Below are 21,695 nucleotides of genomic sequence, written 5' to 3'. Positions count from 1 at the left end.
AGTTGGGTACCCGATTTGATTAACTCATTGTGGTCTGGGAAGTGGCACTAGCCCATCTCATCACGCTCGAGCAGATGAATACAGCTTCCGGGGACGCGACCTCTGGTTACCCGACGTGTGTTCCATTATATTGCGCAGTGAAGCCTAGAATCTCCGACCTCCCCCTCCCACCCTCTACCCTTTGTTGGAAGAGTGCGGGGAAATAAATATGTGACTGAACATCGCGGTAATATAAGTCTCAAAGAAAGCATCGCTCAAGACACGGAGTGCTCTTACACCCGCGTATAGTTGATCGCTCGGAACTGACCCCACGTCGCCACGTTATACATCACTACGGGGTCGCGCAACTTCCCAAGAGCCTACACTGCTCAAACTCCCTCCCGTCGCGCGCGCCTACTTCCCCTTGCCTTTTCTTTGACTGGCTTTCCATCAGCAACGCTGTGCAGTGCGGCGAAAGCTACGCGTCGCGTCAGCCGAATTGTTCTTGGGAGAACCAGAGCCAAAGGCTTCTCCTTCGTCCGTGTTTTGTCCGCACTCCGCGCGGCGCCGATTGAATGGAAGCTCCGCGGAAGGATTACCAGTGCACAATGGGCGAACCGTCCCACAGCTTCAGGAAACTCGCAGCCGACCCACGTTAACGTTTAGTCGACAGGGCCCCTATGCTTCACTGCGGTGCACGAAGGCGCTGAGACGGAGTACGGTCTGGCTCCCCCCGCCTTGTCCCACTGGCCGCGACACAATAGAGACCTACCCGATGTCGTCAGCGTCTACATATCAAGAAAGAGGGGCAAAATAATGCCTCGGCAGCTAGCTCCTTGCTGCCACTCCGTGGGGCAGCAGAAAGGCGCTGCGCGCGCGTGTGTGTAGCTACTCGGACGGCGGGGTAAAATTGATGAGGGCGGGGCCCGGGCTTGCCTTACGCCGGGTCGCCCTAGCGGAGACTGCGCTGGCGGATAGCGTCGGCGCCGCGTTGCGCCAGCAGCTTGTCTGCGCGCCGCCGAGAATGATTATCTCATTTGACGGGCCGCGCGCCGGCTTCTGCGGCGAGCTAGCGCCGGGGCGCGCGAAAGGGCGCTGCTTGTGGGAAGGAGGGGAGGCGATGGGGGGGGGAGGGGGCGGGGGGGGGGCAACGCAGAGCCTTGCCCACCCATGTGCGCAGGAGGCGGCCCGAACTCTTGCCGGAGGAGCGCTGTCGCCTTTAATCTCGCGGAGTGAGAGAACACGTGCGCGCGGTGTTTGACCGCCGGCGCTCTCTGCCCGCGGTGCGCAGCAGCTCCCGGATCGCGAAATTCGCAATTTGCGTTCCGGAGCACAAAGGCGATGAGTTTGCGCAGACCCGACGCGGTGGCGTAGCGGCGAAGGGAAGGCGTTGCGTTATTAAGCACCCGCGCTTTCGAGGTACGACTGCCGGCCACGGCGGCCGCGTTTTGATGGGGGGCGCATTGCAAGAAAGCGCTCGTGTGGGCCGTGCATCGAATGTACGTTATAGAGAACCCCGATGTGTGTGTGTGTGTGTGGGGAGGGGGGGGGGGAAGGGATATTGATCACGAATCCCCCACCACAACGTGCCTGATAATCATAACGTAGTGTTGGCACCTCAAAACTCCGGGATTGTTTAACGTATGCTCATGGGCGAGCCAATCGGTGCAGATGGTATTGTCATGCCTATGTTGTTTTATTCTTTGCCGGCGATGGTTTCGCTGCGGATCGTCACCGCTATCACATTATCGCTGGGCTCAAGACGCTCTCACATTTCTCCTCACTTCCCTTGCAAACAGTTCTATAACTGCACGAACACACGACCACACAGCGAGCACTCAAGGACAGGCACGAAGACTTGCAGCTAATCTTTATTCCACATAGACCGCATACAGGTACATCTGAGAAATACACCACTGCGCGTGTGCAGAAAGGCATAATCACTAAAAAAAAGAACTTTCTGTTCAAGCAATGCCCAACCTAACTATATTCATCAACAAACCTCATCTCAATGCTGTACAGATGAACCGGGGTGTCGCTGACACAATCATGTCCCTTCTTTCTGATATGATACGCCTCGCGTAACTCTCTCGCTCGGCTATCTTGGCACCGGCATAATATCTTCAGTTCTTTCAGCATAGGCTTACATGGGCACGCCAAGAAGTTGGTAGGAAAGTGTCCACTCGCTTGATTCCTTGTTCACAATTCATGCTGACGCGAGCGTAGAATCACGCACCTTCCTGTTTGGCCTGCGTAGAGTTTGCCACATGATAGAGTAATCTGATAGACTACCTCAACACTGCAATCTACGTAGGAATTGATGTGCTTTATTCCGCACCCTTAGGACCTACTCGTGCCTCTTCCTCCGCGCTAACATATGCCAGCAAGCTTACCGGGAGCCGAAAACGCCACCTCAACTCCATATCGTTTCCCAACCTTTTCTTAAGTTGTGGGAAGTCTTGCGAACTTAAGGCACAACTTTACGGTTTTTATCTTTGCGTTCGCTTGCAGCCTTAAAGAACTCATGCACACACAAAATACAGGACAGCTTTGACAAGCAGATTGTAAGGTTAGAAGAAGCTGGTTTCCCGCAGTCAATTTTAGCAGTAGCTGAGGCAATACTTAAGCAAGATTAAAACGGAAAACAGCAATATTTTCAGTAAGAGAAGCGCGGAAATAAATATTTAAAGCAAGAGCGCTGATACGCTGTTATTGATCTGTCTTTTTGGCCGTTACGTAAGCGCACCTCCTCCACCAACAAGCTACCTTGCAGTTATTCTTTGGTCCAGCTGAAGGTAAGAGCAAAGGCAGCGCGCTAAAACAGCGCATTTGTCTGTCTCCACTGTTGACATCCCTGGCAACACCACTTGTGTGCTTGTGACTTGTATTGCAGTGCTTGTAATTTTTGCTCTAGTTTTGATCTTGTTTTTTTTTCCCTTTCCGGAATAGGGTTTGGGACTTGAGAATAGCTTGGCCTAAAGAGGGATAGTTTCCTTTTTGCCATTAGAAGAAAACACAACATGGAGAGAAAGAGATAGATATATATAGCAAAGAGAATAAAAAAAATGAGGTTTTACGTGCGAAAACCACTTTCTGATTATGAGGCACGCTGCAGTGGAGGACCCCGGAAATTTCGACCACCTGGGGTTCTTTAACGTGCACCTAAATGTAAGCACACGGTTGTTTTCGCATTTCGCCCCGAGGGAAATGCGGTCGCCGAGGCCGGGATTCGATCTCGCGACCTCGTGCTCAGCAGCCTAACACCATAGCCACTGAGCAACCACGGCGGGTTTATAGCACAGAGAGGAAAGGCAGGGAGGTCAACCAGACGACTGTCCGCTTTCAGGGAAAGGCAAGCAGCAAGAAAGCAAGCAAGGTAAACACACTGTGAAAGACGACTGGCATTCGGCTACAAAAAACAACCCGCTCAGCCGTTTCGTACTTTCGTCTTCGCTGAACGGGAGGTCAGTAGGTAACGGCGCACGAAAAAAAAAACATAAATAAAATATAAGGCGAATTGTGGGGGAACAAAGGCCCCGAGGCAAGTGTTACAGGCTAAAAAATAGCTTCCCTGCGCTGCTCTAGAAAGAAACGAAAGGTCAGGGTTTTGTGGTTATAGCGGGCAAAGAGGGAAGGAGGACAGAACGTGCCTCGTTTTCAGTCTACCACTCCGGATAATTGAAAACAGCGTTACAGAAAGACGCGCCACTCCCAAGCGAGGCAAGATGCTTTCACTACCGTCTTAGGGACCACAGGCGCAAGTAGAAGCAGGTGTTTCGTGCTCTAGTTCTTCGCGGACTGTGTTGTTCCTGCCTGACGAAAAGAGACGTGACTGTCCTGGCGGCGCGTTTGGTCCGGTAACTGGTGTCTACAACTTACGCAATCTATCGGCGGTATTTTTCAAGACTTTTCCGGCATTGTAAGGCGCTATATAGATAGCGGCGCTTTGCGTTTACGATTTGCTTGGGACTATACAGTGCCATCCGGCTTTCAGTTCTGCTGCAGTGAAGACTGCCCACTGCCACGCATTCTGTCATTGCCTGCCTCCACCATACCGCCTGTTTCTGTGACGTCCTTTTCGGGTTACTAAAAATACGAAATTCGGAACGCATTGATAATTTTGGCAGGGAAAAATTCATAGAAGAAGCCTACCTTACATGCGTAACACCTTTGCACAATTTCATGCCTTATGCAAGAAAAAAAAAGAAAACGTACGAAGTAATCAGCAATATTCTAAATTCAATATTTCAATATTCAATATTCAATTTCAATATATTATTCAATATTCTAAATATATATCATTCAATATTCATTATATTATTCAATATATATTATTCAATAATATTCAATATTCTAAATCAATAGCAATATTCTAAAGCGCTCTGCTCTATTTAGCATTGTTAGTCGGCAGGGTCTACTGTCTCGGTCGACGATTACCCTGACTAGACCAAACACTAAGCCTGGCAACCAACAGCTGCTTTTACCAGACTTTAACGAGTGGGTCAGCGAAAAGCCTTCCTCTTTCGAAGGAACTTCGAATGAAATTTATATCTGTCTTTCATCAGCGCAACCAAAATCCATCTACACAAGCACTTTGCGCTTATACTTCTAGCGCTTCCGCTTCCTCGCCCGTCAAGTACCAGCTATCTCCATCTTGCATTTTCCGTGCAGAATGGAGCTGGTGTGTCAGTCAATCTGAAAAATAAATGAGCAGAAACCATCGACGATGATTGTCAGTTTAAGCGAATGGCCTGAACGTTTGATCGTAAAAACGAACGAACGAACGAACGAACGAACGAACGAACGAACGAACGAACGAACGAACGAACGAACGAACGAACGAACGAACGAACGAACGAACGAACGAACGAACGAACGAACGCGAACGAACGAACGAACGAACGAACGAACGAACGAACGAACGAACGAACGAACGAACGAACGAACGAACGGCAAGCGAAAGGGCGAGTAAGATTGAGTGAGAGATGTAGCGAAAGAGAGAGAGAGAGTGAGCGAGCGAACGTTTTCCTTGCCAAGTTCGACCATCGACCACTGGCCTACGACCATCGACCAACCTAGCAACGACCACCGACTAACCGCGAAAACGGCCAAAATTTCCAAGGAAAGGTATCTGCCTTCAAATGAGAAGGTGGCTCCTCAGACACTGACCGCCTGTGATCACACTTCGCGTGACGCCGACTGAATTGAAAGCGTCACGGAATGATTAGCTGCGTGCATTGTCTGTTATTTGTAATGTCTTACGCGACATTTATTAGCACTACTTGAATTCCTGTGTTCATTTGCAGCATCTCCTATGTTACATTCCTGCGTTTCGTCAAATGCCTTTTGCTCTGTGATATTGATCCGTCGTACCTACACCCATATGTTACATTTGTCCTACTTGCTTTCGGAGTGTGGAAAATTTCGATTTGTGAGTGATTGTTTGTTATATGCATCCTGAGATAATGTACGATGGCGAATCTATTTTAACGAGCTTTTTTTTTTCTGTGCGTTAACTCTCTGGCAGTAACGGGCGCGGAGGGAGGAGAGGGGGGGTGGGGCTCCGTCAAGCTGTCATTTATGCCAGCTTTCCCTGTTGGCCCTCCCGGATCGTGGAAAGCGCTACTTGGTGCGAATAGAGTTCAAAGTCGAGATCGGGCAAGCCCTGCCTCCTTTGGAACGCGCAGCCGTCTTTCTCGTCACCGATTGGCTGCGAAGGCGAGTTCCTGCAACCTTCACTGCACTGCGTGCATTTGGTGAGGCAGAGTACAGGTGGCCCTCGCTTACGCGTTACCGCGCATCTATCCGTCCGCTCTAACCATTTCGACCACGCCGTCGCCGCCCGAATATGCATTCCTAGCCGATAAGATCAGGGAGGCAGGGCCGGGCCGATCGATCCCTTCGACGCGGCGTCCTCCCTTTGAACGCCGAATGTGGTTAGCCCGAGAAGAAGGGATCCGGCGGGCCGGTTTCGCGATCACCGAGGCACAAAAGACCCGAGTGAGGCGCGCTCAGGTGGCGGCGGTCGACGGGCTCGCTGCACCGTCTTCGAAACGAGACGAGGCTGCGGACGAGAACGCGCGCGCATCGATTTGCTTCTCCTCCGAGCACGGGTGCGCGTCGGGTGCGTTACAATCATCGGTCGGGGGCAAAGAAAAACGCCTTGCGGGGCAGCTGGCCATCTCATCACGCCGCATGTCCGCACGCTACCGTGCCTGCGCCCCACCTCGACCCGCGCTTCGCCGCCGCTGTTTCTTCGTCGTTCTTCTAACGCTTCCTTTCTTTCCTCCTTTCGTGGTTCGTTCGTTTAATCTTTTCGCCGTTTCGGTTCTTCGCTTGTAGATTCTCCGGACCGACGTGACGTCCACCGCGAGGCGGCTGTTTACTCGATGAGCAGCAGACGAGCTGTCGTTATCTGAAATTTCCCCTTGCTCCCAAGGCCAGCGCTTCGCGCTTCTTTCTTTCTTTCTTTCTTGTGGTGACAGAGGCGGCGCACACAAAAGGATTTACGTGCCTCGAGTGCTGCTATAGGTATTTTGGGATTCATCACGGTGAATAGGGACGTGGCGGTTGCGTTCCCCCATTCAGTTGCCGCAGCCGTCACCTGATTCCGACGTCTGTTGGTCGTACGTAACGATCTAAACGAAGGGAAAAGGGGCAGCGAGAGGGTTGAGGGAGGCAGATAGATGTTTAGTGAGAACGAAGGACGGGTAATGCAAAAGCGCGCGTGCGTAGCCGCAAGTTTGACAAACAGAAGAAAAACAAATAGGCGGATGAAAACTATTTGGGAACCGTGGGGAATCGTCCTGTTCAATGTCCATGCGGTGTAGCTCGAGGAAGTAAGCCGGCATCAATTGTTACGAGCACATATTCAATTACACGCTTTGCGAGGGATCAAAAATAACGTACAGCGCAAACGACAAGGACAGCGAAAGACGACATACACAGCGCTGTGTATGTCGTCTTTCGCTGTCCTTGTCGTTTGCGCTGTACGTTATTTTTGATCATGAATTACCAACTAGCCCAAGCAACCACCCTAGTTTGCGAGGGACTCCGTCGCTTCACGCAGCGCAGTCTCTCTCTCTCTCTCTCTCTCTCTCTCTCTCTCTATATATATATATATATATATATATATATATATATATATATATATATATATATATATATGCACTCGCAGCTCAGTGAACTCCTGCTCTCCGGAAAGTGTACCGCAGACAGCTCGTCAACGTTGTGACGCAGAAAGTAATTAACTTCGGTCACCGTAACACGAAAGCGGCACTCATTTTTCCTTCCTTTTTATCATCGTCTTTCTTTATTTCTTCAAGGCACGCCGGTAGGTCTTGCCCGCTTTCAAACACAGATATATTGGCAGCCAATTTTCCTCTCTTGTCGTGGTTTCATTTCTTTTCGATCGACTCTGCCTGCCGGCACGGCACCCTTTCGCTGCAAGCCCTGCCCTCTCCCAAATCCACTCGCCAAAGTAATATGGCTGGTTTCCAGTTTTCTGAGAACCTGGCCCGCTCCGAGAGAGACGTAGAGCGCTTTCGCCTTCGCCGTTTGTGCGGAGCTCCCAAGCGGAAGAAAATGAACTGCGGCAACCCTGCGCGTTATATTTCGCCTCACTCCTGATATCTTATTTGGTTCGTGTTTTTTTTTTCTCCGGTACTGTCATTTTATTATTTGCCCTCCGTATTTCATTGCTCGCTGTCGCGCGCACCGAATCCTCCTCTTCACGAGCTCTCTGCGGTGGACCTTGCGCGGGGTGTAACGTACAACGGTGGTTGGTCGGCTGTTCTATTGCTTCCCTCATACTTGCAGCTCTGCTTACCCCGGCCCTCTTCTTCCGAGATTTGTCGAAAAAGCAACGCGTTGTCTGATTAAAGTTTCAGCCGTCCATCAGTCCTCGCCGCTCAATCTCACCCCCCCCACCCTCCCCTGACAGATGGAGGTGAATGAGCGAGTAGAAGGGGGAGGGGGTGCTCATTTCTTTTACATCAGCGGCCGGCGACGCCGATGAGACGATGAGACGATTTTAAGGACGAAGCTATACTTTCCTTTTTTTCTTTTCTCTTTGTGCAGTGTTTCCCCTGCTGTCCGTCCGTCCGTCCGTCCGTCCGTCCGTCCGTCCGTCCGTCCGTCTGTCTGTCTGTCTGTCTGTCTGTCTGTCTGTCTGTCTGTCTGTCTGTCTGTCTGTCTGTCTGTCTGTCTGTCTGTCTGTCTGTGTCTGTCTGTCTGTCTGTCTGTCTGTCTGTCTGTCTGTCTGTCTGTCTGTCTGTCTGTCTGTCTGTGTCTGTCTGTCTGTCTGTCTGTCTGTCTGTCTGTCTGTCTGTCTGTCTGTCTGTCTGTCTGTCTGTCTGTCTGTCTGTCTGTCTGTCTGTCCGTCCGTCCGTCTGTCTGTCTGTCTGTCTGTCTGTCTGTCTGTCTGTCTGTCTGTCTGTCTGTCTGTCTGTCTGTCTGTCTGTCTGTCTGTCTGTCTGTCTGTCTGTCTGTCTGTCTGTCTGTCTGTCTGTCTGTCCGTCCGTCCGTCCGTCCGTCCGTCTGTCTGTCTGTCTGTCTGTCTGTCTGTCTCTGTCTGTCTGTCTGTCTGTCTGTCTGTCTGTCTGTCTGTCTGTCTGTCTGTCTGTCTGTGCACATGCTTCCCTTCCCCCGTTTTTTCCGTATTTATGTCCCCCTTACTCTTCTCATATTGTAGGGTAGAAAACAGGATTCTAGTCTTCTGGTTAGTCTCCTTGCCTTCCATGTATAACCACTCCTTTTTCTCCTTCTCTTTTTCTATTAAAATTTTTATTTGTAATAGAATGTTATGGCTAACGTTGGCAATAGCTTCTGCCATCTTCTGAAGCCTGTTGTGTTTCGTGTGTCTAATCACGGCTCCAAAAAAGGAAGGAAAAATAAAGTCGCAGTTTCGGCCGAAAGGCGAAGCAAGGATAGTAGTTTTATCCGCCATATAAACTTGTAAACTTAGGCATACTAACTAAATTAGCAAGCGTGGTGTCACGCGGCCACAAGCAAACATGAAAACATCTCACTCGATCACCACGGAAACTCGCTATCAAAACGCTGGAGTGAGGAAGCGCGGCGGCAGCGACGAGTGAATCGACGTTGGTGCTGCCTGTCGAATCAGCGCGAACTAAGCCTCGAACAGACAGCACAAGGTGGACTCCGTCCCCGTTGCAGGTGGCTTTCGAGATACAGCTACCCGGGCTGCGCGCGACGAAAGACGGTGTGCTTCCTCCCCGCTTCCCTCGCTTGCGCGCACGAAATTGAACCGCGATCGCCGGCACACCTTCGCACACTTTCACTCGCACACACAGCATACGGCACCCGGCAACGGTTTTATCGCTCTTGGACTTTATACGGAACGTCACGGCAACGGAAGAAATGCGCCTGCAGTGTCCATACAATTGCTCTCGCAAAAAAATTCACCGACGATTACACTACTTCCCAGTGCGAAATTTGAGCGAACCTATACACGTGTGTTCATTTCGCGATATATCGGCCTGCGCGGACAGTCTCTCTCGTGAGGCACATTGCAAATGGAGCGGAGAGTGGCACGACTGCCTCGCTAAACGGGAAATCACGAGAGGCAGCGCGTGGGTGACGCGTAGGCGTGATTTGCGGCAAGCGCCGCAGACAGACCTGCGCTCATGCATCGCTTTCTTTCCATATATTGTCTCGGTCGACGCGCTCGCACCATTCCATCGGTGAAGAGACGACCGCTCGCTACTCTGGCTCGATTTCACAGCGGTCGTCGCCGCAGAGCCATGGAGTGTTGCGCGGCGCTAGCGGCGCTAGCGGCGCTTTCCTTCTCACGCTTTCGCCGTACCCTCCTCCTCCGCTTTCCACCTAGCGAATTCTGTTCGCTATCGCCGTCTTTCATCAGCCGCTGCGCTCCGCGTTTGCTCTTTCATCCTTCGCTGTGCTCGTTCGCTCGGCTACGCCGAAGGCTGACGTCTGAGGGCAGATACCGGAGCGAAACGCAGGAACGTGCTCCTAAGATCTGCGCTCTAAAGAAATACCTACAATAAGCTCAAATATGCACATCGAAATCTCTAGGGCAACAACAGGCATTGGTAGAGAGCATGCTAGACGCAGCAGCAAACTATGGCAGTATCGCAGTTTCATACAAAATTATTTACGTGTATGCTTATGAGGGGCGAGGGGGGGAGGGGTTTGTGAGTGTGTACTTGACAGTACTTGTGTTGGTACGTTCGTGCGTGCTTGCGTTTATCGCTTGTGCAACTGCGACACGATGGTAACGCTTCCCGTCCGTTGTTTTGTTTGTGCAGGCCATTCGATTGCAGAAGGAAAGAATCGAGCACGAGTACCGACTTCGGCTTCGAGATGTGGTGAGTACGAACTTTTTACACACGCCTTCTTCTAGATCTCGGTCTAATCGGTGTGGGCTTGCGTGTCGAGTCCTGCAAGATTATTATGACTATCGCTTACTCATTTCGCATACTAAGCTGGGCTGTTATATAGTGCTTTGAATGCTCGCAGGCGAAAAATTATGACTTACTCGCAGAGATATCACAATATAATACCCAATTTATACGGGCATGGCAGCCTCCCATCCTTACAGGAAACACTTAACCAAGATTATTTTTTTAATCATGGTAACCATACCTACATATTATTTCAGTTAGGCTTTCTGTGTAAGCAATTATATGTGCGATAATGTGTAAAAGGTTTATCGCAGTAGCAGTCAACGTTGCCGTTGGCCTAAGGCTGCGATGTAACCGTAATTTGAGTAATGCAATCGTGAAGTTTCCTGTCATGTGGTTTACGGGGTGCGTGAGGAAGCTAAAGAAGGGGGCCGATAGATGAAAACACACTGTGAGATAAAAGTTGGGATGTTTGTAATTAGACATGCCTGGGAAAGGGCCTCTTCCCTCTCTTGAAAGGCCCCTCACCAGGTCTGGCTATATTGAGCTGACTAGCGCAGTGCACACAGTACGCGCTAATGATCATGCCTGCTATGTATGACATTCCTGCGCGCCGCGGGAAGAGCTTATCAAACCGAACGCCGTTTGCCCTTCTCCTCGCGGGCGTCGCCCTCCCAGCCGGAAAGTCGACGTATATCGCACAAGTGCGCCTACGTACATGGCAGTGCGATGACGTCGCTCATTGTGGCACGTGACTTCGAGAACTTTTCAAAGCAACAGTAGTTATTTGTTTGATATGTTGCTTCAACAAACGAATTATAGTTCAGAGAAAGAAGTCGCAGTTTCACCCGAAAAGCGAAGCATCGATTGTGATAGCAAATTCGCATGCTGCCATGCGAAATAAGTATAGTACTTTTATCAAGCATATCAGCTCGTAAACACTCGCTTGCGAACTACATTAACAAGCATGGCATCAGCGCGCACAGCAAACATGAACACTTCACGCTCGATGACCGCAGAAACTCGCTGTCAAAATGCTGGCGTGAGGAAGCGTGGCAGCAGCAGCGAGCGAAGTGACCTTCGTGCTGTCTGTCGCTTCAACGCAAACAGTGCGCCAGAACACACGGCATGCACAAAGCCGTCGACGCACCTAGACTCTAGAGAGTTTTAGCCCAGCGGGTTTACGGCCAGCGGAGCGGAGCGGGCGAGCGGAGACGTGACTGCGCATGCGCACCACGCTGAGGCGGCCAGCGGTTTTACGGAGCAGCGTTTACGCCCGCTGGAAAGCACTCCCCAGCGGAGGGTATACGCAGCGCGCGAGCGTGCGTAAGCGCGCGCGGACGTGTATGGGAAATGCAAGACGGCAGCCGCGAACATGAACGCCGGCAGTTCTGCATCGACGACGGCGACTGCGGCGCTGACCCGTGCATTAGTACTTAGTACATTATTAACAAATAATGCACTGAGAACATGTAATATATCTTTATTCAACATTTCTTGCATAATAAAAGCAAGCGTAATTAAATTTCATTTCTCAGTAACTCCTATTCGAACCACTAGGTGGGGAAGCAGAGCGCCCCGCTCTTTACCCCGCTCGAGCGGGTGATCCGCTGGGCTAAAACTCTTTTTTCGCGAGCCGCTCCGCTGGCGCAACGGTGGAGACCGCTCCGCTCCGCTGGCCGTAAACCCGCTGGGCTAAAACTCTCTTCTGTCCCCCAACGCACATCGCTCTCTAGATACGGCCGCGCGGTCGCACGCAGTCGCCACACACGCAGTTGCAGCCGGAGCAGAACGCCGCCCCCCTCCCTCCCCTCCCCCCGGCACATCGAAAGGTTGGTTGCCTCTCGCGCGAGGGAAGACGGTGCGCTTCTTCCCCGCTTTCCTCCCTTTCGCGCGAGCGAGGCTGAGCCGCGACCGTCAGCTCCCCTCGCACGCGTCGCTCACACATGCAGCGTAGGGCCTGCGGTGATGGTGTAATAGCCCTTGGACTTTATACGGAACGTCACGACGATGGCAATGGCGCCGCCAATGGCTGAATGCGATGGCACTATTCAGCGCCGGGAGTGTCCATTTAATTGCTATCGCAATAATAATAAAACCTGCAGACCGAATGTCTGCGCGTCTTTATTTTACTTCGCCCCGTAGCAAGAGAGGCGTACTTCTGTTTCGTCTGCTTGTCCCCGTGACGTGCACTCACGCGCGCAGAGAGCGAAACTGTGGGTTGCCGCGCGCGACCATGCTCAGCACTCACTTCAACCGCTGGTTAGGTGTTATCGTGCAGAGCGCGCAAAATCGTGCGCTGCGCGAAACATGACAAATGCAACAGCTCACGCGAGAGACCGTCAGAGGAAGTGCGCCGCGCAGCAAAAAGGCGAGAAAAAAAAAAAGAAGGCCTGACCCGTAACGTATGCGTCACGCGATCCTCTAGCTCCGGTATGGGAGAAAGCAGGGAAGGAATTTCGCTTGTGGAGGTTAGACGGGGGCAAGTGGAGAGAGCGTTATGTTGGCGATGACGCTGGCCTGCTGAAATCATGGGTTTGCGGCACTGAAGTACTTCTGTCTAGGCTATTAATTAACCATTCTGAAATATTTTTTTTTATCGTTATGGTACAAGCTCTGTCAAAGCGCGGAGCAAGATACTTCAACTGTACGAAGTAATGGGGCACTAGTTTGTCGTCCCCGACGCCAAACACGCAGCGAATAGGGCTGTTCGTCATCGTCTCGTGTGCGTGTTGCCTGTGTGACATTGTTTTCGTAGCAGTAGAAGCAGCTTGCACGTCCTGCGACACGGGCTTGTGCGTCACAAGCCAAACGAATGAAAAGTAATTTATGGTTGTTCACTTGCCGCCCGTGGTACTAGGAGAAGGAGCTGCGAGCGGACAGGCGCACTGAGGGTGAAAATCTTTTGTGAGGGAATAAACCTACTTCTTATACGACACGCAACTGTTGCCCATCGAAACTTTCGACGCACGGCCAATATACAGTAAGGAAATTGGCCCTTAAACTCTATCACTGTTAAGGAAGACCCACAAGCAGACATCGCTGTTCTTGTTTCGTTTCGTTTCGTTTCCCAAACACTGGCGCATAGCCACTATGGGGGATTGGCCAAGAAGCAGGCGGCTTTCCGTATTGTTAGAATTAAAGCAAAACTAGATTGGAACAGTGGAGCGTGGGACTAAAGAACCGTCATTTAGAAGTGCAGTGAAGATATTGTTAAGAATTTTGATACAGGAAGTTAACGTAAAGAAATGAAATAGTATAAATAATTGATGATTTTAGAAATTCAACAAGGTAACCTTTTTGTCTCTCTCATAAAATTGTAAAATGCAAGAAAAGCATCACTGTAGCTGGATCCCAGTGAAGTCGACCCAAAAGAAATAATGGTTGGTGAGGTGAGCGATAGCCTAGGTTTACGAAATGAGCTTTGTAAGAGCTTTAGTTGTCTTAGCGGCGGCACGAGAGAAAGTAAGGTTCGATAAATTCAAGTGCACTGCAAGAAGAACATTGGCGGGACATAGCGAGACCAGACCTTTGGAGATAAAAATTTAGAGGCGGTATACGGCATCCCAATTTTGTAAAAGAAACTTCCAGTTGCCTTGATGGACACCAATTATTAGTCCATTGGAAGCCAAGATGGTGGGATTCAGAAGACAGTGTCTGCATGGATATTGCAGAGTTTTGCGAAAGAGAGAGAGAGAGAGAGAGAGAGAACATTTATTTGTAATTTTGTAATGAGATGGGGTGACTTCCCCGTAGGGTGGAACCCTTAGTTCAAGGGCCCCATTGGCTCGCGCCACTCCGCGTGCCCGCCGGATCAGCCGTCGCCGCTCTTGCGGATCTGAGCTGATCAGCACACTCTCGCAGGAGGAAAGTGAAGGTGAAGGAATAGGGGAGTAACCCGGAGGGTGTAGACACTCCCAGGTGCAATGATATACTGTGGGCTTCGCTCCACAATGAGGACAGTGTGAGGAATATTGTGTGGGGTGGAAGAGGTGAAGATAAGAGAGGCATTAAAATGAATTAGTTTGAAGCTGTCGCCACGCGACGACATCTTCTCGGTTGAGGGAATTATGTGGTGGAGGGAAGTGTCTCCTGCTATCTCTGTAATATTGTAGAGATTCAGTGTAGTTCAGTGGTTCTGTCGGTGCGTCGTCTGGGTTGGACCGCTCTTCCAATGGCGTGCGAAATAGAGACATTTCTGCACCTAGCCGCGGTGACATAAGGTGATGTCAGCAAAACAGATATGATAGGGCCATTCAGGGATGCTCGTGTGAGCGAATCAGCCATTTCATTCACGTGCAACCCACGATGTCCCGGTACCCAAAGCAAACATACTTTCCGTAATCATGGAGATACAGTCGAAGGAAACGTTCGTTTATTTCTTGAATTTAAAGATGCAGTAAGTGCTGTGCATACAGATAGCGAGTCGGTCACGATAACAACTAATGGGTCGTTTCGGGCGAGTTTTCGTAATGCTGATATAACCGCTAATAATTCTGCTTGAAATATAGATGTGAAGTCGGGAAGGGGAAGGGAGTAAGACCATTCAAGAGATTCAGAGAAGATCCCCACTCCTGCCTTCTCGTTGCACACAGAAGCGTTAGTAGCTATTACATTGTCAATGGTTAGCCGGTGTAGGCGGCCGCGTAAGATATTAATTAGATGTCTGCTTGGTAATAGTCTAGCACGATTTGGAAATATGTCCTCGAACTGAATTTGGAGGTCTAGTAAGGCATCATTTTAATGGCAAAATTGGCGTATGGACACATCCAATTTCTGTAACTGTGCTCGCACAAATATTATCTGAGGACTGTGTAATCTCGACCATGGTACTTGAAAAAACTCGGACAGTTCAGTGATAAATACATATTGCTTATGTCTTTTTAAAAAGTCATTAATCTTTAAAAAATGGCTGAACGGTAAGCACGCGTAATCTGCAATCTAGGGTGGGTGTATGAGCTTCCTGATACAGAACAGCGTTGGCAACAAATCTAGGTAGCCCGAAGCATAATCGAAGAGCTTCCCCTTCGAAGAGTATGAGAGGTTTAATTTCTTGGTAGGTGCCCTTGGATGCATCACTTCAACTTCTCCTTAGCGAACTGATTCAGTAACGTGCTCGCAAAACCACAGAGCTAGGCCTCCATGCGCAAAATGGAGCTTCCTGAAAAAAAAAAGGAAAAGAAAGTACGAGGACGACGCTAAGAGAAGAGGCAAGTAAAATATAGACCAGAAGAGGCGTTCTCCGCTGGGTATAGTCGAGACAGTGCTCTGTCGAACCGCTAGCAGCGGCGAAAGAGGCGTTCGTTGTCAAAAGAGGGAAAAATGACATGCTGAATGGAATGCAAGAGTCAGAGCTGTTCATTCCGTCCTGCTTTGTCCCCGGAAAGGACTTGAGAGATGAGGAAGATTGGGAAAGACATTTTCAATATAAGTACAATCGCTCTATAGAGTATGTTGCATTAAAGAAAGAGGGAAACAAAAAAAGAAAGGAAAAGAGGCAAGAAATTTAGGAATGAGCGAGTGGTGGAATGAATGAATGAATGAATGAATGAATGAATGAATGAATGAATGAATGAATGAATGAATGAATGAATGAATGAATGAATGAATGCCAGCAGCTGAGAACTATTATACTCAAAAGGCTTGCATTAGACATAGACGTTATCGGAGAGCAACCGTGGTATTGCTCATTGCAACATTGTTAGAACAACAGATAGATAAAGAAACAGATAACGATCGACGTTCACAGAAGTGGTACGAAGTGCATCGCGGTTTATAGGCATAGTTGCAGATGCATATAGGCTGCATGGGTCCTGCGTGCGGCCTAGCTTATTGGTTAAAATGTGCACATGCGGTTCGTGTTGGTTTTGCACGGTGGCGGCCTCCACAACGGCCGTAAGTGCCGCTCGCTGCCGTGACGCGATGTCTGCAGCGTGGGTCCCATGACACCGACGTGCAGTCGGTTGCTACCCCATTCCGGAAGCGTCGATTTGTTGAAGTTGCGCCCGTGCTTATGGTCCAGTCTTCCGCGCCCTTTTCGAGTCGTTGTGCTCTGTCATGCCCTTTTACCGGTTGTGCATCTTCTCCCATTTTTTTAGGCCTAGCTGGTGTACGCTTACACCCAGTCTATAGCGTCTCCCACGTGGGCTTTTGTTCTTCTTTGTCTGGGCGTTGTGGTATGTCGTAGCTTAGATCACGCAAGAAATGTCTGCCCATGTCTATGGGCAACTTCTGTTGGCTAACTTGTGCCTTTGAGTTACACGGCTCGCCCAGTTTATGAATTATGGCCGCATTAACTACCCGCTCGGATAGAAACCGAAACACAAAAGGACAAGCTATAGGAACCGTGCTTCAGCAGATAACGATGGTTATACTGCTACATACTCCTACGCGTAATAATGACGTAAAGATGATCACGTTTATCTATGCTTTTACGTGCATTTACTGCGTCTTCTTTTTTGTTAGGGACGTTTCGTACATTTTCCGCTATTAGAACGCTCCACAAGTGGCTCCTCTTAAGAGGCTTGCGGGTCGCATCACGTACAAGACCTGACCGGCAGTGAAGACCTTCTGTATAGGAACGGGTCATTTTCCTCCGCGTTTGATTGATGACTGCGTTTGCCAACTAGATTTACTTCCTTAATCTTGTTTTTATTTCGTATCATTTGTCTTCGCCTTCACACAAAGGCTTCGACAAAGCCGCGTGAGGGCCTTTCAACGCCGAAAAAAAAAGGAAAAGTAACACCAGCAGAGCCGCGATTGACTGTGCCATTTATTTCTTTACGGTCGCCGTTGGAAGCTGATTCAGTTGCACGAATCGCCGGTTTTTTTTCCCCGCTGAATCATTTTGTAAGTAATGGCCGCACCCTTTCGCCACGCCTTGTAAAATAATGTCTCCACTTAACAGGGAATACCTGTGTAAGTCGGTCTATATACCAATTCACTTAAATGCTATAACGTTTATTAAATGCTATAAAGCTTAAACGCTTGTTCACTTAAATCGCATAAATTATTTTACAGTGCGTCCTGCGTACGGTAGCGATAATTCTCTGACTTCGGAACACTGGAGCCGAGCTCTACAATGCAGGAACCCCTTGTAAATGCCGCAGCGTGGTTGAACGTTGAAGACGTGCATCGCTTGAATTAGGAATGGCAAGCATGTCGCGCGAAACGTTAAAAAAGAAAAAAAAATGTCGGATAGGTTTAGAAGACGAAGCGTTTGTTGGTCTCTGGATGCGAGGATTGATGGATTTTTAAGAGCGGCTCACTTGAAACAAGGTGGCGGCCGGGTGTCGCTGAGTTCGTTCATTTAGTCTTTCGGCTGCGTCTATTCTTAGATTTTGTAATCCTAGCCACTCCCGGCACTGATATTATTGCCGGGCACCTTTTCTCTCGTTCGTACTAGCGCCGTTGTGAATCGGATTCACGCTTATTTATTTATTTATTTATTTATTTATTTATCTATTTATTTATTTATTTATTTATTCATTCATTTATTTATTTATTTATTTATTTATTTATTTATTTATTTATTTATTTATTTATTTATTAGAAACATTAACAGTGCATGCGTGAATGGCACTGCCCACAATGAACTGTGGGGATAATACGGAACAACTTCGCCTTCCCACTAACTTGATAGACACGTATGAATTATTTTACATACGATAGAAAGTGACTGATAAGTGAACAAGGCGATTCACGATGGCGCCGCGAGAGAAAGACGTAATGTTGCCGTAATGCAGACGTGGTGCATTGATGTCGCGAAAAAAGAAAAGTGTTTAACGCGTCTTCCTCCCCGTAAATGCTATGTATATATAGTACGCTCGCGCAAATACTCAGCCGCTTACTTCAGGGCTTAAATTTCTTCTCGTTTCTTCTCTTTTGCAACGCGCACAGGAGGACCGTCTTAAGGAGCAGGAATCCCAGCTAACCCAGCTGCAGAAGGAGCTGGATGACCGCTGCGAAATCAGCGCCGACCTGGTGAGTAACCTGCACACTTTCATCACCGAGCTGTCGCGTGTGTAGATCGGAAATGCTCTATTTATGCTAAGGAACGGTCGTCCGCTGTCAGTCCAATTTGTCCGGGTTAATGCTGACCACCTGGGGTTCATTAAAAGGCACGCAATGTGTGGTACACGGGCGTTTCTCTTTTTCTTTTTTTTTTTTTGCATTGCTCCCCCGCCTAACACTGTCAGAGCAGCACGGAAGGCGCTCTTCCGTACCTGTCATCTCGAGGCAAGTTCAGTGCCATCGACATGATTTGTAATGCGGGTTCGAATTCGCAAAGCATGTTTGCAGAGAAAGCTTTCTTCTAGGCCAAGACACGCTGGTACTATACCGTTTGCCCAGGCGAAGAGAAACTATACGTATAATTGGTCTTCCTTTCTTTCTTTCTTTCTTTCTTTCTTTCTTTCTTTCTTTCTTTCTTTCTTTCTTTCTTTCTTTCTTTCTTTCTTTCTTTCTTTCTTTCTTTCTTTCTTTCTTCCTTCCTTCCTTCCTTCCTTCCTTCCTTCCTTCCTTCCTTTCTTCCTTTCTTTCTTTCGTTCTTTCTTTCTTTTATTGTGTAACAGAATGTTTAAGCTCGCTCGTCGCATGGGTCACAATTCAACTCCTTGCGGTGGATTACTTTGGAAGCCGGGCATTTTGTTGCGCGCGAAACTGAAATTCACTAATAGGATAACTACTGAAACTTCGCTGAACTAAATATCTTACTGCACGTATTGGAATTTTAAAGACTGTAGCCGGTGACTCAGCAAAGCATACCCGTTTGGCACAAATTCTGAGGAGGACGCCAGCGTCGAGATACTTGCTCCCGAAGTGTGCGGCGAAATGCATTGGTGCTCCAGTTATTTTTGATGATGATGTGTGGTGTTTAATGGCGCAAGGGCCAGGTTTGGCCAAAGAGCGCCATGACAGTAGGTAATGTTGACGATGTGTTGTGGGTGACGTGCACAATGAACTCATCATGGTAGGTGAGATATGGCTGTAAAAGGGCCTAAAAACTTCCGCTGTAAGAGGAGTAGAATACATAGGTGCTAAAATAATGACGATGACTTCGGTGTGATATGGGCTATGGCAATGGACTTTCGTTAAAACATGATGCAATAAAACTTAGCACTGACAAGAGAGTTTCAACAGAGCCCTTGAATGCAGGGCTGTTAGTCGTGTGCTAAAAGTTGCCTGGCCAGATGATTTTCAGGGTGCTCCAGTTATTTTTGAGCTTCCATGCGTAAAAAGGCATTTTCTTTAAAAATTTATATATAAGTGTTACAACAGTGCGCTTTTGCCGCAAGTTCAAAACTGGCGCTAGTTTCGAAATTCACTCCAATTGGACGTGCCTTGTCAAATTACTTGATTCCTTTCGTGAATCATCGCAATTTGCACTATCAGAGAATTAGTTGGAAAGTTTATTGGGAAAAATTCATTAATCAGCCATCTATGCATACTTATTTCTTGGGGGAAGTAAAAGATCTCCAACTCTGCGAGTAATATAGCTCAATGAGTTAATTTGTCCTATATGGCACAAGCGATTCTCGAAACTTCAAGTATACGCCCGAATTGTATTTTTTCTTTTCTTTTGACGCGGCCAACTCGCTCATAAGTTATTCTGCATGCCAGTCCCATCGCTGCAATGAGGCGTCCGTCGAGAGAACGAATCGACGGCTTTGAGACGCCCACAGCTGACGTCACGTCTTACAATAAAAGGCTCCGCGACGTGACACGTATAGACAAACGGGAGGTAAAGCTAAGTATGGTGAAGTGATTTTTCCGTCTGTCTCTTTCTTACGCCGCAACTCACTCGCCAATGCGCCTAGCTTGGCCCCAAACATTGTTCTATTCTTTCTGAAGAAGAATCGAAGATTCTACTCGGAAGTATCTTGCTTCTTATGGGCCAACTAGGAAAGTTCGCAGTTCTTCCCGAAAAATTGCACCAAGGCGTTCTGCACACGCCAGCCTAACCTGTTATTCCTTTCACCGCGAAAGGAAGAAGCGTGGAGAAGAAAGAATATCAGAACTTCGCCATCGTCTCTTCTCCCGGTGCAGAGAAAGTAACTCGTCGAAATTCGCCTCTGCTTTTATTTCGTGTTCTGCTTCTGCCGTGGAGAGTGCTATGAATCTTTCATGACTTGACCGCTCTCTTAAAGTCAATATCACCGTCCAACCGTCAACGACGGGGTTGTTTTTTTTTTCTTCAATTTCTTTCTTTCTGTCCTTGCCTCGCGGACGGCCGCTAACTTTAACATTGAGCAACCTAATCGACGCACAAACGTCGTCGTTGTACGGAACCTTCCGGAAGTGTTTTTTTTTCCTCCTGTCAATTTTGTGACCTATTGCTTACCGTCATCCTTTCTCTTTCTCTCTGTATTCGTTTTACAAGTATCGTCTGTCGCATTTGTGTGTCCATTCTCGAATCGTATGGACCAGTTCGAAAACGGACCTACTCCGCAAGATTGCTCTCTCGCGTAATGCTGATAAATGAAGCGTGTCCAATTCCGCCGTTTTGTCCTTTACCACTGAGTCTGGAAAATAGCTTATTACTTACCGAATAGGTATTCGCTCCCAGTAACCTAAAAAAACACGAAAATGTTCACCTGGAAGAAATTTTGCGTTCACTAATGTTTTGAGCGTCATGTCCTGAAGGAGCAGGTAAAGATAAACGGAATATATTTTTTTGTGCCTTCTTCTTTCTTATGGAGAAATAAATCACAACGACGTTACCTTTCTCGTTTCCTTTTCGTAGACTAATTTGTTTCCGACAAATTACACATTGCACATATACGGTAATGTCAGACGTCCTTCACGTATGATACATAAAGGGACCTGTATATTTTGCAGGGAATGTAAAGTTGGTTGGAGTAGGAAATTGTAATAGTAAAAAGTGAACATCAGGCAAATGAAGAAATTGCTCTCTGCGAAATACTAGGAAGCAAATAAATTGTGCAGTTCCTGCTAACATATCAGTATCTGTGGGAAACGAAGCTAGCTATATGTTCCGGCCCGTATGTATGTGCTATAATGTGGGCACGTGAAGCATGTAATTGCGTCAGTAGTGGCTAGTCAAAGAAAATGTTCGCTTTACAACGCGCTGTAACATTGTGCTCGAACTGAAGTAGAGAAATACCAAATTCACTGGTAATAAGGATGCACTACATTTTGCAGCACTTACGGAGAGAGACAGAGAAAAAAAAAAGGTAGTTTGTCCCCAAAGGCGAATCATTGCCAATGATAGGAAGTTGCGCGTCAGCTCGACGGAATGTGTTATAAAGACTTACTGCATGCTTGCTAAAAATCAGCGCTCAAGCACTCCGTACAGTCGGCTAACCAGCG

General features: G+C 48.4%; 1 protein-coding gene across 4 annotated transcripts in view; it reads left to right on the top strand.

Moving 5' to 3' along the window:
* The window catches only part of Rbp (RIM-binding protein), a 471,200-nt gene that overhangs the window by 303,097 nt on the left and 146,408 nt on the right, over positions 1–21,695 (top strand). For all 4 annotated transcript variants that reach the window (XM_065430255.2, XM_065430253.2, XM_065430254.2 and 1 more), the window contains exons 5-6: positions 10,269–10,328; positions 18,264–18,347. In XM_065430255.2, coding sequence (XP_065286327.1) covers positions 10,269–10,328; positions 18,264–18,347 — 144 coding nt within the window. The remainder of the gene's footprint in view (positions 1–10,268; positions 10,329–18,263; positions 18,348–21,695) is intronic.

Source organism: Dermacentor albipictus, chromosome 2 (assembly GCF_038994185.2).
Source record: "Dermacentor albipictus isolate Rhodes 1998 colony chromosome 2, USDA_Dalb.pri_finalv2, whole genome shotgun sequence".
NCBI lineage: Eukaryota > Metazoa > Arthropoda > Arachnida > Ixodida > Ixodidae > Dermacentor > Dermacentor albipictus.
The sequence above is the reverse complement of the archived record's forward strand: the minus strand, read 5'-3'. Positions and strand labels throughout refer to the sequence as shown.